Source organism: Rattus norvegicus, chromosome 5 (assembly GCF_021556685.1).
Source record: "Rattus norvegicus strain SHRSP/BbbUtx chromosome 5, alternate assembly SHRSP_T2T, whole genome shotgun sequence".
Classification (NCBI taxonomy): Eukaryota; Metazoa; Chordata; class Mammalia; order Rodentia; family Muridae; genus Rattus; species Rattus norvegicus.
The window spans coordinates 102,998,088-103,014,377 of record NC_141538.1 but is presented as its reverse complement, the minus strand read 5'-3'; the positions used below and the strand labels follow the sequence as shown (position 1 = coordinate 103,014,377).

Here is a 16,290-nt window from a genome sequence, read left to right as displayed (position 1 = left end):
TTTTATTTATAGTGATTAGTTTTAAGAAAACTAAATATAGGACATTGTTTGGTGACAGTCTTTTTTTTATTTATTTTTTTTATTAACTTGAGTATTTCTTATATACATTTCGAGTGTTATTCCCTTTCCCGGTTTCCGGGCAAACATCCCCCTCCCCCTCCCCTTCCTTATGGGTGTTCCCCTCCCAACCCTCCCCCCATTGCCGCCCTCCCCCCATAGACTAGTTCACTGGGGGTTCAGTCTTAGCAGGACCCAGGGCTTCCCCTTCCACTGGTGCTCTTACTAGGATATTCATTGCTACCTATGGGGTCAGAGTCCAGGGTCAGTCCATGTATAGTCTTTAGGTAGTGGCTTAGTCCCTGGAAGCTCTGGTTGCTTGGCATTGTTGTACTTTTGGGGTCTCGAGCCCCTTCAAGCTCTTCCAGTTCTTTCTCTGATTCCTTCAATAGGGGACCTATTCTCAGTTCAGTGGTTTGCTGCTGGCATTCGCCTCTGTATTTGCTGTATTCTGGCTGTGTCTCTCAGGAGCGATCTACATCCGGCTCCTGTCGGTCTGCACTTCTTTGCTTCATCCATCTTGTCTAATTGGGTGGCTGTATATGTATGGGACACATGTGGGGCAGGCTCTGAATGGGTGTTCCTTCAGTCTCTGTTTTAATCTTTGCCTCTCCCTTCCCTGCCAAGGGTATTCTTTTTCCTCATTTAAAGAAGGAGTGAAGCATTCACATTTTGATCATCCGTCTTGAGTTTCGTTTGTTCTAGGGATCTAGGGTAATTCAAGCATTTGGGCTAATAGCCACTTATCAATGAGTGCATACCATGTATGTCTTTCTGTGATTGGGTTAGCTCACTCAGGATGATATTTTCCAGTTCCAACCATTTGCCTACGAATTTCATAGACTCGTTCTTTTTGATAGCTGAGTAATATTCCATTGTGTAGATGTACCACCTTTTCTGTATCCATTCCTCTGTTGAAGGGCATCTGGGTTCTTTCCAGCTTCTGGCTATTATAAATAAGGCTGCGATGAACATAGTGGAGCACGTGTCTCTTTTATATGTTGAGGCATGTTTTGGGTATATGCCCAAGAGAGGTATAGCTGGATCCTCAGGCAGTTCAATGTCCAATTTTCTGAGGAACCTCCAGACTGATTTCCAGAATGGTTTTACCAGTCTGCAATCCGTTTGGTGACAGTCTTAACCTACACGCATCGTGCTACTTCAGAAGGTTCATCTGGAAAATACACATACACACTCCCAAGCACTGAGACCCTTTGTGCTTTAGCATGAACAGTCCTCTACATCGTTCCTTTCTTTAGATCAGCAAGCACATTGCACTGAGTGTTAGAAAGGAAGGCTATGGAGTCTGTATGGTGACATCGATATAATGCTTACTATAAGCAATGGGTAGAACTGTAGAACTCAGATTTGGAACTAACTTGACTCTTAGGAGACTTAAGACAAATCCATCCAGGTACACCAGTTTCCCAATTTATTCCACTGTCTTCTCCCTGAATAACTTTTTTGCCTTCTTGTTTACCTGGATCCTTTGGGAATTCTTTGCAACTTGTCATTTTTATTGGCGTTTGAATTGACCATATTAACTATTATTTTATTATGCTTCGAGCATAGTTACTTTTTTAATCTCTTGATTTACTTCATGCTAGACTTAAATTCTGTTGTGTCAATACCAGTGAATGAATCAATATTTCTTAATATAATAATGCATTTCAGGTCATTTTTATGATATCCAGCATGAAGTAACAATATTTTATAACTATGGAATAAACATGCATGTGTCCAATGTGCATATCTTATTGTGGGCCCCTGTGGTAAGTCTACGCTGCAGTGTCAGTTCACCCCAGACCATTATGTTTGGCAAGCCAGTACTAACGGATTTATTTTATTGGTAAACTTCGTATAATCCCCCTAACAAGGATGATGAACTAGTTGTTGAACCTTTCTGATCTTAGTCTTTCTAAGTTCTTCAGATGACAACCTTTAAATATGACAGTTTCCATCAAAATCAGATTTATTCATGGTATATCAGGACTACTTATGAATCATTCAAATGTATACAGTTGGCCCTCTGTGTTGCAGGAGTTTTGTGGATATAACCAATCATAATTTGGAATTATTTATTACAGAATTATGTCATGTTGAGTGCACAGACCCTCTTTCTTGTCATTAACCTCTAAACAATACAGTAAATCAGCTATTTACATAGGATCTACACTGCATTTGGTATCGTCCATCATCTAGAGATGAAGTAGGGCAAACAGAAGGATGTGTGCAGGCTGTGTGCTATAGCCACACTGCATGCTCTGTGCAGGCTGTGTGAGACTTGAATGTCTACACATGCCAGCATCAGCAGTGGGTCCCACTTAACTGTAGACACTAAGGGATGACCAGGACTGCACCCACGCTGCACACTTTGTGTCTCTTTCACAGGCACAGAAAGAGGAGTAGGAGTTAGGAGCAAAGCATATAGACACTCAAATTCTTAAGCACGCCCTGGGGAGGGCTGTGCATTAAAGTGAACCCAGGTTCAGAGAGCTTCCTAAAATGAATAGACTCTTGAGCTTCATAGCTTCATGCCTGCTGGTTTCTTTCCCTACACACACACACACACACACACACACACACACACACACACACACACACACACTCAAATTTGAACCTCTGCCTCATCGCTAACAACTGTGGGATTTGGAAATTCTTTTAATCTTACTTCATTTATGAAGTAGAATTTAGAACATTTTCTCTGTTCCCTCATGAGGGCATTATAATGATCAAATAAGAAAATGCAGAAGTTCCTCATGAACAAATATTCCAAATAACTGTGAGGGATTTCTGTCATTGGCATGGATTAACCAAACTGCCATTGGATGGAACTCAGTGCTGTCTCCCATCTATATGACCATACTGAGGGACATTCTCATGGGAACCTAAGAATGCCCTTCCTCCTTTTTTTAAATTCACAGATTGGAACTGAAATGGTCATATATTGAATGGTCCCAGACTGAATATGAGGTCTGTGAGAATGTGGGCTTACTGACCTTGGAAGTCACCAGAAGGGGATATTCCATGGACTCAGCCTATGTGGACATAGAGGTAACAACTCTAAAATGCAAATAATGTTTCTGGTTAGCATCTTTGATGATCTTCTTAGAAAAATTAAGAGTGGCCAAGGAAACTACAAACTGTGTGTGCATGGGGGATGGGGAGATCACTATATGACAGAGAGTATATAACATCTTTGCCCCCCAGTCTTTCAGTGAATTCCTAGATAATATTTAAAATCCACTGGTTTTGAAATCCGGCTATTTCTATACGTTCTTTAGCTTTCAAGTTTGATTTCACAGAGCGAAATATCTAACTTAGTAAGTCTGTCTGAAATTCCACCTTGGATGGTGTACACAGCTCCTATTAGATGCCTAAAGCAGTCACCAGCTGTGAATGAAACAGGATCACTTTCTATGCCTCAATGGATAGGTAGAATGGGAGACAGAAGCCTAGCTTGAGATGTATCCATGTCATGCAGAAGTAGAAGGGGACTTTGGGACAGTCACCCAAAGTGTAGAGTCTCTGTGAGTGGAAGTTATGTTGAATTAAAATTGCCACAAACCTGGTGGACCTAAGCCTGAGCCCCTCACTCACTGTTTACCTTTCTGGTGGATGGAGGTCCCTGTCTGGTGGACTTGCAGGCGTTTTATCATCAAGGTAGAAAAGTTGGCATTTCCCATAACTCCAGGGAATGGCTACGGGAAAGAAGAGAATAAGCCTTGTGTGGCTTTGTTAACAGTCCCCTGGCCCTTCACAGACAGTGCTATATATTTGAGCGAAGTGTTTAGGTCTACATTACCACTCACCTTGACATGTAGAAAAAACTTATTTGGAACTTGAGTCTACATAAAAAGTTGTATCATCCTGACAGCTAAGTGTGCAGGCCTTCTTCAAGCATAGTGCCTGAGGCTTTGAGGACCGCTTGATACAGGGTGTATATAACCTACCATCTTACATAAGATCGTATGGACCACTTGACTGAGAAGAGAGAGAAGGTATACTTTGCCCTGTGCTGTTTGCCCTCGTGGAATTGTGTCCCTTCATCTGATCTGTCTTTCCAAACACCTTGCCTCCGACATGATTTTCCCACCTAGGATTCTGTAAACTCGGTGGTGGTAAATACTAGGTAATTGCATATGTGAGAACCATGCAGACAAAAGTAACTTCCAGCATATGGTGGATGCAGGTGTACAATGGGCTGCCTTTTCCCAGCAAAAGCTGGTTCAGGGGGAGCCTTGGCACTGAACACTGAAGACAAAGAGCGAATGGAAGCCTAAGAGGTAATCCCTTCTCAAGCAACATGCTTCTAGACAGAATCATTAACCTATTAGCATCTTGGCTGGAAATAGAGACAATGTCAGAGACCAGAGGAATAGATGGGCATTCAGAGCTTCAAGTTGTGTCCTCTGTCCCCTTCATCATCTTGACCATGTTCAACATCTTAAATATATGAAAAATTAACGACTACCCGGGGTCTCACCCCATGGTCCTTTATGAGCTCGACATGGACATTTTTTTTAGCAGACCCATAGGCTCTCCTTGGGCATCTAAGATCATGATTTTGGAAGCCTCTTTGGATTTTAGAACTGGATCAGGGACCCAATGGAGCAGTCAGTAGTCGAGTTAGAGCAGGGTAATTTTTCCTCTGTACAACTTTCATAACAAGGACTCTAGAACTGTGGGTCCTGGGTGTAGATTGCCTGCACAGAGCGCTTACCAGGTCTGCCAGTCCCACAAAACTGGTACGGGGTGATGATGGGTGCATCAAGGCAGGGACAGTGGGACTTGTTTGGTTAGACTGGCCTGAAGGAACTCTGTGCTCTGGAGATTGCAGAGGTCCTCAGAGCAGGCTAACAGTGCACAAGTTCTCTGGTCTTCCTGACTTTCCTTCTCCCTTCTCCTCTTCCTTCTCCATTTTATGACCAAGGGAGGAGATGGAATAAAATGGGGCTTATAACAAACAGAACAATAAGGTTGTAAACTTTATTCTACTATTCCAATAACTGGATACTTTTAAAAGGAGAAACGATCAGCTAACTTAAGGGGGGAAAAGCATACGACAGAGCCTGGACCCAAGGTTTATTATAATTTAAAAAATCTTACCGAACATTAAAAACAGATTTGAGACCATGAGTTTAGTCTGGTATGGGTGTCGGAAGAGTAAACGTTTCTCTAGTGTAGAATATTTACTTATATTTTTTAAATGACTTTTTTTTTCCTACTAAGGTTAACCAAGTGTCAGCTGTAGTTGGAAAAGATTTTACTGTCACTCCATCCAAACTGCTTCAATTTGACCCAGGTACGTTTCGTGTTTATGGTTTGTTTCATGTTCCATAAGCAATCTGGGGACTGCTGAGAACACCGGATATTATGCAATTTCAGTCAACTAGAGGATCATCAGGGAGCCATACCATCCCAACAGACGAGTTTGGCCTGAAGTCGGCTCTCATATACAGTCTTATTACAAGCGAATATTTATTCAACTGAGAAAAAAGTATTTCAAATGACAAACATAAAAATTATCAAAGTAAATACTCAAAACAACTCAGAAAGATAAAGTAATTTAACATCAGTATGATATAATGTTAATTTAATAATCCACATATTTTAGTAGGAATTTTTAAAATGTTATGATTCTACAGATTCCTAAAAGGAGTTTCTAAATGATTGAAATAAGTTGTCATAATACGCTTCCAGGGCAAACCATTATTTCATTGAATAGTACTTACCTTGATTTAACTCTGTGGGAAATTTTTGCTAGATACCAAAAAAGTAAAATATGAAAGTGTGGTGTCTTCTCCTGAAGTTGTTCTACAGTATGCAACATATAGACATGAGAATATTTGCTAACAGAGTTTTGGAAACTAAAGTGAAAGCCATTGTTTTGGATAAAGAAAATGCTGGAAGACTTTGTAGGGGAGGCAGCATTCTAGTGGGGAGGAGGGGGGGGAAAGAAGCAGGGGGAGGAGGAGGAAGACAAGGAGGAGGAGAGGGAGGAGAGGGAGGAAGAGTAAAAAGAGGAGGGAGGAGGAGGGGGAAGAGAAGGAAGGGGGGAGGAGGAGGAGGAGGAAGGCTGAAGCACTAATACAAAACCATCACTTACTTCTGGAGAAGTCTACCTTAAATCCCAGAGGCTAGACACTGCCCTTCAAGGCTCTCCTATGGGTGGGTGTATCTGCCTCCTTGTTCTTCATGGTTCTCCCTCCTTCCCTATGGTCTGTAATGGACCTGGACCACTCACCTAAGAACAAATGGAAAAACACTGGAGAAGTGTCCAGGGCTTGTGGCTTTATACTACAGAGATGGTCTGTACCTTAAGGTCGTTCTGCCCCGTGTAAACTCACTAAAATGACCAAATATCACCATCCCCAAACTGACGATCTTAGTATTAAGAGAGGAATGCCTTTGTGCTGTTCACAATAAGAAGCGTAACATATGAAGACTATGTTGCTTTTCTCTAACTGGGTGGCTTTACACAGAGACATTGCCTTGCAGTTTCAGAGGCTGTTCAGTCCTAGACCCATGTGTGGGTCTGTGAAGGAGAATCACTCCTGTCTTTCTTTGGTGCCTTTTGAGGTTAGCTGGCAATCTTTGGTGATCCTGGCTCTGGCTCTGTCTCCCTAGTCCTTCCACCTTCACATGATCCCTACGGATAGATTCTCCCTCATCACAAGGACCCAAATGAGCTTAAGTTAAGGAGCTACCCTGTCCCACTATGACGTCATGCTAACTCTCGACGGTGCCATCACCCCATAAATAAGGTCACATTGTGAGGTCCTGGCAGTTACTTAGGAAGGCCTCACAATATAATCTGTGGGGAATACAATTTAGCCTATAACGATGAGCCTTAAATTTGACATGCTCAGATATTCTTGTTAGCCTCCTTCCGGTGTCGTTTAGCTTTCTAACAAGGACGAGTAGGTTTTCTAGGCTGATCTCGTTATCGCTGCTCTGTATTCAGTGTTTATCCTCTGGCTTCCACAGGTTTCTTCGTCCTCTGGTCTACCATGAAAGGGTTAAGGTTCTTTTTGTCCTCATGTTTTGAAGGACTTGTTTGAAAGTCACTTCTTGTTTTTTGCCATATGCCCTTTTTATCACCCATGGCTGTTTGTTGTGAGTCAGGGTTTCAGCAGCCCACCGGGCGCTCTGTTTGGATTTAGAGTGGCTAGAATGTTATCACACTAGGGGAGGCTCAGAAAAGTATCTGCTGGAGATTCCGCTGCATAAGATAAATGCCCATTTGTCTAGAAGAGTTTACACGCTGTTTTGATAGCTACTAATGACTTCAGGGCCTCCCCAAATGGTCTCAGGATTTTAAGGATTGTTTATACATTGAGAAATAATATAAGCATGTATTATACATTTTTTTTATAAAAAAGCCACACGCTTGGCTGCCCATGATCTGGGGATTTATTAAGCCAGAAATAATTTTGAATCATGAAGCCTTACTTTAGAGAATTAAAAAAAAATCCTCCGCACCCATAGGTCCTATAAATGTTTATACAATACTTTCATATTGTAAATCCTTGCCTCTTTTATATGTCCCCAGCTCACACACTATCACTTTTGCCGGGATCAACCTATTCATTTCTCTGGAAACATCAGCTTCCCCGATAGGAGAGAGACAGAAGGGGTCACCCAGTACACGAGTTAGTGTGGGACACAAGAGCTCTGACTGGGGAAGAGGAAGGCTCGCCTGTAGCACTTTACCAAACTTTGCAAACAGGAACTGCGAGAAGGCGTTCCGCTGCTGTGACCTGTAGTGCATCGGCGCCTGTGCAAATACTCCAAGGAAAACGAGCACCTCCCTTTAAAATGTGTCCCTGAAAGATTTGATGCTTTCTTAATCAAATCATCATGCTGGAAAGTCAAAATGTTTTCCAAAGGAACAGCTCTCTAATTTGGCACTTACTGAAAAATATTGAGAAAATGTCTCTCAACAGAGAAATCTGCATTTTTGGGAAAATATCCAGGAACTGGTTTTCTCTGTAAAATGGATGTGTTTTGTTGTTGTTGTTTTGTTGTTGTTGTTGTTGCTGTTGTTGTTGTTGTTGTTGTTATTGTTGTTTTGTGTGTGTGTTTCTTTATGACAGGACACCTCTTCTGCACTCCAGTACCTTTTGTTTTCTGCAAACAGGGGAAGGGGTGGTTCAAGCCTCTTGGAAACCCAGATATATCTCAGGGAGTTAAGGGACACTTTGCACCTGGAAAGTGGAGGAAGTGGGGGACCAAACAACAGCGATGAAAATCCCATTCACAATCTCAAATCCCATTCACAATCTCGTTAACCTGAGATGGTGACCCCCACACCTGGGAGACTTGAAACCGAGTTGAAATGTAGGTCAGCAAATTAGAAGCTCTTGAAAGAACTCAGAGAGGATCTCTTTCAACGATTCAGTTTGGTTCCGTAAGACCCAGCAACAACTTTAAAGGCCTTTTTGTTTGGCTTGTTTCTTTAAAAGTGATACTATCATTTTTTTCTAAAATAAATTTTCAAATAGGACAAGTATTTGAGATGTGGAAATATGTTTCTGCATATTGGCTTTTTATTTACATTCTACCTAACCTTATGATGCTTGGTGGTCAGAAGAGTTCTCTGAATATTACCAATCTCAGCCTTCAACTCTCTTCTTTGTCAATCTCATTTTATCTCCTCTAACAGCTGCCTCTAACGTCCCAGAGTCTTTGAGTATCCAGCCCTCACACAAACACACTCAGATTCAGTTTGCTAAAGCATTCACTTTCAGAATGTTAGTGGTGTCTTCCCTCATTAACCATTGTCTAAAGCCTGAATCTGACGTGTATCCAGAGTTCTCTGTAGTGTAGCTAAAGAATCTTCCTGCAACCTGTGGCCTCTTTTCCCCAGATGCAACTTCCCCACTCAGCAATCTATTTACCACTCCCCTGACTCCAACTCAACTTTGCTAACGTCCTTAGATTGCTTCTCACTTCTTCCCTTCAAGTCAGGCATCCACTGCCCACACTGCATCCTGGTCTGTGGATGTGGATCCTACAGGCATCCACTGCCCACACTGCATTCTGTATATTTTTGTTAGCTAAGCACGCATAGATTTAATAGTTACTTGGCTTTCTGGCATGTAAGAAAAAAGCTACAGGATCCCTGGTTTCCATATCCACCTAGTCAACCAAGCACAAATCAAAGAATAATCAGAAAAGCCATTCTGTCTGTACTGACAGAGCCCTGGTTTTCTTGTCATTATCTGGAACAAGGTACATGATTCACAAAGTATTCATTATATTGATATTATAAGCAATCTAGAGAAGATCCAAAGTTTAAGAGGATTGCATAGGATATATATTAAAGGGACTTAAGCAATTGCTGCAGATGTTGGCATTCCGTGGGAGACCTAGAGCCAATCCTCCTGGCTACCCTAAATTTTGTCTTGTCTCCTCCAAAAAGTTCCAAACTCTTTCAGGTCAGAGCTTGGCTTTTGCCGCTTGTCTGGTGTTCTCCATAGCTTCTAATTCGAAGGTAAACGCTGAGGGATAAAACATGCGTTTTGGTAGACCTACTCGTCCATCCGTGAGATGGGAATTAATTAGTATTTTATATTAAATATTTCAACTTCTGGTTTTTCAAAGACTGTTAGCAAAAATAATCTGAGACACAGACGAGGCTGGAAGCTTCATAAATCGATTACCAGCTTGTTCTGCTACCAAAATTATTGCAGATGCCCCCCATTTTCCCTCTAAAAGCAGCGCAGTTCAGAAGTGAACAATTCAACTTTCCGCGGAAAGCTGATTGAGCCGTAAAATCCGTGTGAGACACCCTTTCGAGAAGGTGGCTGTCATGTAGATGACAGAGTAACAGACATGTCAGTATGCAAGCAAAAGTCAGTTTTCAGAAGAGAAGGCTGAGAAGCAGTGCTTAGCCACCGTATGGAGAAGGACTATTGGATGTGACAGCACCCACAGGCAGGGGAGGCAGGACAGACTTGGAGCTTTGCCCGAGGGCCTAAACTGTGAGCTTACTACTGTCCCTTGTCCTCTCTCTTAGTCTCTCAATGCCACCAAACAGCCTTCAGCTTGCTTACTTCTGCCTTCACCTTCCCCTCTAAGTAGATCCAGGACGATGCACTACGGCTCCCGTCCTAGAAACTGCTGAGGATTCAGAAGCATCTTCCAGCCTGAATACTTGGTGTCTCTGACTTGGATTTGCCTTCCATCCTGAGGGGTTGGCTGGGATGTCTTAGCAAATGGAAACTTGTGCTAAGTTCAGAGGACTGTGTGGAATAAACTTGTGGGATATGGAGGCTGGAGCAGCCTGTGTGTACAACCCCCAGCCCATACATTCTCTAGGAGAGTATCCAACGGCTGAGTATTGCATCATTAGAAAAACCAGCCATGGGCTAGGAGATCTGGGGACGGATGGCAGCCGACACAGGCAGCAGTTGGAGTAGATGAATCACTTCGAGGATTCTGTGAGGTGCCCGGAGTACCATCCAATAATCAACTTCTGTCTGCTGCACCATCTTAAGAATTTTCGCAACTATTAAGATTTTCGGATTGTAGTAACTATTTATTCTTAAGCACAGAGGGGGTGGGGTTGGCAGAAAAATTATGTCTGGGATTTTGTCTACTAACCTTTTTGTTCCCTCCCCCTGTGCAATGCAGCCTACTTTTTTGTTACAGTGTTTGCATTGAAGGCCGTCATCATTGTCCAGGAACAAATGCGTTCTTTTTATATTATTTGGGAGAACAGCGGGGCCTCCATGAGTTGGTGGCAGTACAATAGCTCACTCGGGCTACTGCAGTCTAGCTGTAGACATGTTAATTAATATATTTCTCTGACACCTAGGTGATTGAAATAGCAATTAAAGAGTAATTAAAATGTTTACTTCTTGTAGGAATGTCAACTAAGATGTGGAATATAGCAATTACCTATGACGGATTAGAGGAAGACGATGAGGTCTTTGAAGTAATTCTGAACTCCCCTGTGAATGCGGTTCTTGGCACACAGACAAAAGCAGCAGTGAAAATTTTGGACTCAAAAGGAGGTATTCTTTTGATCCTCGTCTTGAAATCAGGAGCGGTCCTGGCGCCATGGCTGCTGGCTTGCCGCAGCCAACATGCTTGATAACACCTTCAAATCAAAATGCGTAATTTCTTGTCAAGAAAGCCGCCTCCACCATGACTCCGGTTTCTTTATTCTGGTCTGTGCTTCATGTGGTTTTTCCTCCTGCTAAGAGCAATGGCTGCAGCAAAGCAACAAGTCAGTGCCCTGGCTGCTTTTTTCCCCTAACCATTTGTTGTTCTCACCAAGGGGGAAACAATGGTGGTGAGAATCTGTGGACAATTCTTTTCCCCCTGAGTCTGCAGGGCTGTAATTATCTTCCTCTGTTAAGGAGGGTTCTCGGGTGCCTAAAACGGGAGCCCCCACTGCAGTGTGACCAGGGAAATTCTAAGAAGGGAAGGAATTGGGGGGAATAGAGGTGAAGATGCAGCCGACTGGGGTTTGGGGGCAGCTGGAGAATACTAGTGAATGACTTGGTGAGGCATTGCCAAATGGTTCTGGGAAGAGCCTGCTAGAGAGCAGCCCACGAATAGAACGGAAAGCCAACTCTCGGCGCTCTGAGGTTTTGTTCTGCCAAAGTCCTTCTGCGTCTGGTTCCTTACCTATGTGACGCTTTGTGTCCAGCGTGACCCTCCCTTTCAAGCCTTTCTTTTTATGCTTGTCACACCCTGTCATATGCATTTTTTCCTTACCTGTAATCTAGTGTCCCCTTGCTCACCCTAAAATAAAAATGGCTGCTGCCTCCTTTGCTCTATATGCCCACGTTTCCATGACATCTCTTTATCTCTCTTCCTCCACACCACGTGTGCTTCCTTGCCAGCAGGAATGTCCAACCACATTAAGTGTGGGGAATATACACATACAAAAACGCCCGGGGCTGGGAATGCTAGCTAGTTCAGTGGCAGAGTGCTTGCTTAACCTGTGAGAGGCTCCATGCTCGAATCTCTGCGCTGCTAAAAAATAAGATAAATATCCAGACAGGTTCTTTCAGCAGGCTGTTTTCGTTTTCTTGCTAGTGGAGGTTTGTAATTGTGCTTTAACTTTTAATTCATTTTTACTTATGGTGTGGTGGGGAGGTCAGAGGACAACCTGTGGGAATCTCCTATTAAGTGGGTTCCCAGGATCAAACTCTGATAGTCAGGCTTGGTGGTGAGCATCCTCACCTGCTGAGCCATTCCACTGGCCTAGTTTGTTTGTATTTTGTGGGTTGTTTTCTGTGCCTTACTTCTGTATCCGATGGTCGAGGTTTCTAGTAGAAACTCTCTTAAGATTCGCTAGGGTTTTGTCCCTTTGTAGTTGATTGCAAATTCTTTTATAGCTGCTTCTTGATCACATGCTACCTTTAAACAATTCCAGTTTGTACCTCTAAAAGACTGGAGGAAAACCAAATCCTTTCAAAGTGCACGGAGCGGGGTGACACTTGATCAGTGAATAAACCTTCCATGTAGATGAGGATCACGGAAGGAGGGCGCTGAGCCGGTTTCCTAAGTGTCTGGAATGGTTATCAAACCATGACGATGATTTTCATCTGTGATTTGTGGGATGGATTTCATGACTTTATAATCACCCCGTCCATGTGCAGAAGGATACGGCTTTCCCAGGTGGAAACTGATGAAGAGAGAGGGAGTTTCTGGCAAATGGGGAAAAGGCAACATCTGGTGGGAAATTCATCCATCTAGGTTTAATGACAAGCTGTTCCAGGAACTGTGTCAATGCCATCACTTATGCGTTTGTGTAGTGTACTGATCGCCTGCCATCTTGCCTGCCTCCAGGACGGTGCCATCCTTCAAATTCCTTCAACCAAAGCAAGCACAGCACGTGGGGGAAGGGACGTTGGCATCCACTGCCCTCAGGGTCATCCTCACTCACCACTTCCGGTTCTCCTCATCTGGAAAGAAGGCCCCCTCCATCCATCACCAAAGGAGATGCTCTTCGGGGTTTTGATCTCACAGACCTCTCTCAAAGGAAGATGACGACACAGGGGAATGGCAAATCAGTAAGGGTGGAGATGGAGTGGATGTGTGGGGATTGTAAAAGGTGTCTGAGACAGTGCAGACTGCATTCTCATAGTGAGTTCTTTGTGGAGTCGTGCAGTGCCTTTTATGTGCTAATGTCACTACCCCGACCCACTCCACCCACTGTGCTAATTGAAGTGGTAGGTACATTCATTCAGCCAAGACCCAGCGAGATAGGGAACAATCGGCTGTCCTAGAACAGAAGTGACCTCCTTGGTATGGAAGCTGTGAGTCCCACAAGGCACATTCTCATGTGTGTGTGTGTGTGTGTGTGTGTGTGTGTGTGTGCCTGAATCTTTTTGTGCTATAAACTGAAACTAAAGCCACATCTTCTGTCCAGCCTGTCAGAAATCAGCATAACCATGAGCCGTAGGTAGACACGATGGTTTAAACCTGGCATGAAAAACAATCATGAAATATTCTTTTAAGTTTCCAGTTGTTTCAGACCCCCCTAAAGCATACTGCTAATTGCTTTTTAAGTCAGCTCTGTCCACATCCTGTCTTTTGCTGCTTTCAGGTCCTCCCATCCTCTGTTTGTAGAAATGGAACAGACACCATCTACAATGTAAGCATAAAGAATTGCTAAATGTCTTAAGTTCATAGATGTTTTCACAGTAGTGATATTATTATATTTTTCTCTTTGTCTATTTATCTGTTTTTTGGGGGGGAAGTTTTTTCCTAAAAGATTGGGTGATTAAGAAAAATCCTTTTGTCTCTTTGCTTTGAAATGCTTATGATGATGATGACGATGACGACGATGATGGTGGTGGTGGTGGTGGTGGTGGTGGTGGTGGTGGTGGTGGTGGTGAAAAAGGTTGGTTTGTTCTGCCAGCGCTTATTTTTCTCTCATTGTCTCTGTTGCTTTACTCAAGTATCATGGTATAGTTTCCTTGAAACTGGAGGGGGACAGATTCTCAGCTCACAAACGGAAGGCCAAAATATCCGTCATTCGTCAGCCACAGAGGACAGTCAAGGTGGCAGAGCTGCCTCTAGCCGATAAGGTAGAACCCACAACCGACTCGAACTTTCTCAGTCAGGTATGGAAATCTTCTTTCCTCCCTATTTGCCTTCCAGCTAACAGTTTCCTGGTCTCTAAACACACTTTGTTCACAAAATGGACCCCAAGTTTGGGGATAGTTTACTTGACACAGCTGCTGCCCTGTAAATGAAGACCCAAGGGAGGAAACTGCTATCAACTCACATGAAATCCATTCTAATCTGCCACTCTTCCCTACAGGGTCTACGGCCCTTGTTTCCAAAGAACTGTTCTGTGGAATTAAAGGGACTCTTTCATTTGGAAGAACACACCCACAGATTGTATCAATGTGATGGGATCGCCTGGAACGTCTGGAGCTCCCAAACCAAGGTGGGACTGAGCACCTTTAGCGACAACACACAGGGTGATGAGCTGACAGAGTGATCCAACATGCGATTCTCAACTCATGCATGTCTTTTCTTATTACACCTGGAAAGTCACGAGGGAAAAATGGGACAAAGTGACTTCTTAAGATCCAAAATATAAAGCCAGGTGGTGATGGTACCTGCTTTGAATTCCAGCAGAGACAGGTGGATCTCTGAGTTCAAAGTCAGCCTGATCTACAGAGTGAGTTTCAGGACATCAAGGACTACACAAAGAGCCCCTGTCCAGGGGTGCGGGGGGGGGAACAACCATGATAATAGGATCCAAAATATAGTATTAGATCAGCCAGTTTTGCTTAATTATCAGCATGTCAGTGGTACAAAATTGAGCCATCTCTGACTGAGGTGGCCCCTGTCAGGGGGAAGTCATTTATCTCTTAAAATGGGAAATTACAGGTAGGGGTGCCTCTGCTCGGCTGCAGCGAGAAGGCTCACGGGCTTCTACTATGGGGCAGACTTCAGATTATCAAGTCCATTCAAAACACGCACAACTGTTTTGCAGGGGCTGGAGGACAGATCCTGCCCAGTTGGATGGCTTCTTCATTCCGACTACTGTCACGTCTTGGTCACAAGGCAGAAAGGCACCTGGGCCACAGCTACCCGAGCTTGCAGAGAACAGTAAGGAGCCCTACATCACACGTGCCTGCTGTTTTCCTTATTTTTACATGGAACTGCAGGCCTGCAGAAGTCATTGAAAAGTATTAAATGTCTAATGTCTGTCCAGCTTTGTCTAAGGAACCTAAGGGGAGTTTGTAGTTTGGAGTGGATTTGTGGCTGACTTGAATACTTGTGTCTGCTAAGGTCTTTTCCGTTATGGCTGTACTGGTGCCACATGCTTTTCTGTTTCCTTTTATCTCCATCTTTGAAAGAAAAAGTCAAAGAGCTTTCCTGAGTCAGCAGCTCTGTAGGTTCTGATATTTCCTCATCTCTCTTTGTTCCCCCTTCAAATGACAGACATCCATGCCCATTGATTTTAAAATATCTGGTAATGAAAGGCTTTGGCATCTGGCCTCTGGCAGTGTAGGAAGCATTGATGCCCATAAAGCCAGGCAAGTAGGACAAAGGCTTATTGGGTAACATTCAATAAAAGATGACTTGTGGTCAGATAATGACAACAAAATTCATCTGATCCAGAAGGAATTTAAAACTGCATATGTAGCAATCCTTGACCAACCTTTTTATTTGATAACCTGGATATTATCCAAACAATGCAATTACACTAATATGCATTCTTGCTGAAATTGAGACTACAGTAATTTCTAGTTAATATCGATCATATCTTATACCTTATCAAATTTAAAAGGGTGTGCTCATCAAAAGACACCATTAAGAAAATGAAAGGGTAAACCGCATTCAGAAAATGCTGTCCTTACATCACACATCTGATAAAGCTCTAAAACAATAGGAGATAAAGCTCCTATAAATTAATAACAAAAATATAGCTAAAGTAAGAGCAAATGAGACTGACGAGAAGGCTCAGCAGGAAAAGCCTGACGATTCATGGCAAGGTGGAGAGAACCAACTCCACAAACTCGTCCTGGATCTTTACATACATGAAGTAGCGTGTGTGCGTCAGTGCATCTGTAGCATATGACAACTACAACAAAATGTTATACGTGACTTTGCAGCCTCACAAGAAAAAGAAACGATAGGTTTCTAAGTAATTAAAAAGACCCTCAGCACCATGAGAGACAAAGGCAAGCGAAAATGAAAACAGCTTATACTTGTAGATGATTGAAACTCACAAAACTACAAGAC

General features: G+C 43.1%; 1 protein-coding gene across 1 annotated transcript in view; it reads left to right on the top strand.

Annotated features, from left to right (window-relative positions):
• Frem1 (Fras1 related extracellular matrix 1) overlaps positions 1-16,290 on the top strand; it is a 149,481-nt gene that overhangs the window by 120,655 nt on the left and 12,536 nt on the right. Inside the window, 8 exon segments of the mRNA NM_001411535.1 lie at positions 2,982-3,111; positions 5,290-5,362; positions 10,932-11,081; positions 12,871-13,094; positions 13,631-13,678; positions 13,986-14,150; positions 14,351-14,479; positions 15,035-15,150. Of these exon segments, the coding sequence (NP_001398464.1) occupies positions 2,982-3,111; positions 5,290-5,362; positions 10,932-11,081; positions 12,871-13,094; positions 13,631-13,678; positions 13,986-14,150; positions 14,351-14,479; positions 15,035-15,150 (1,035 nt within the window).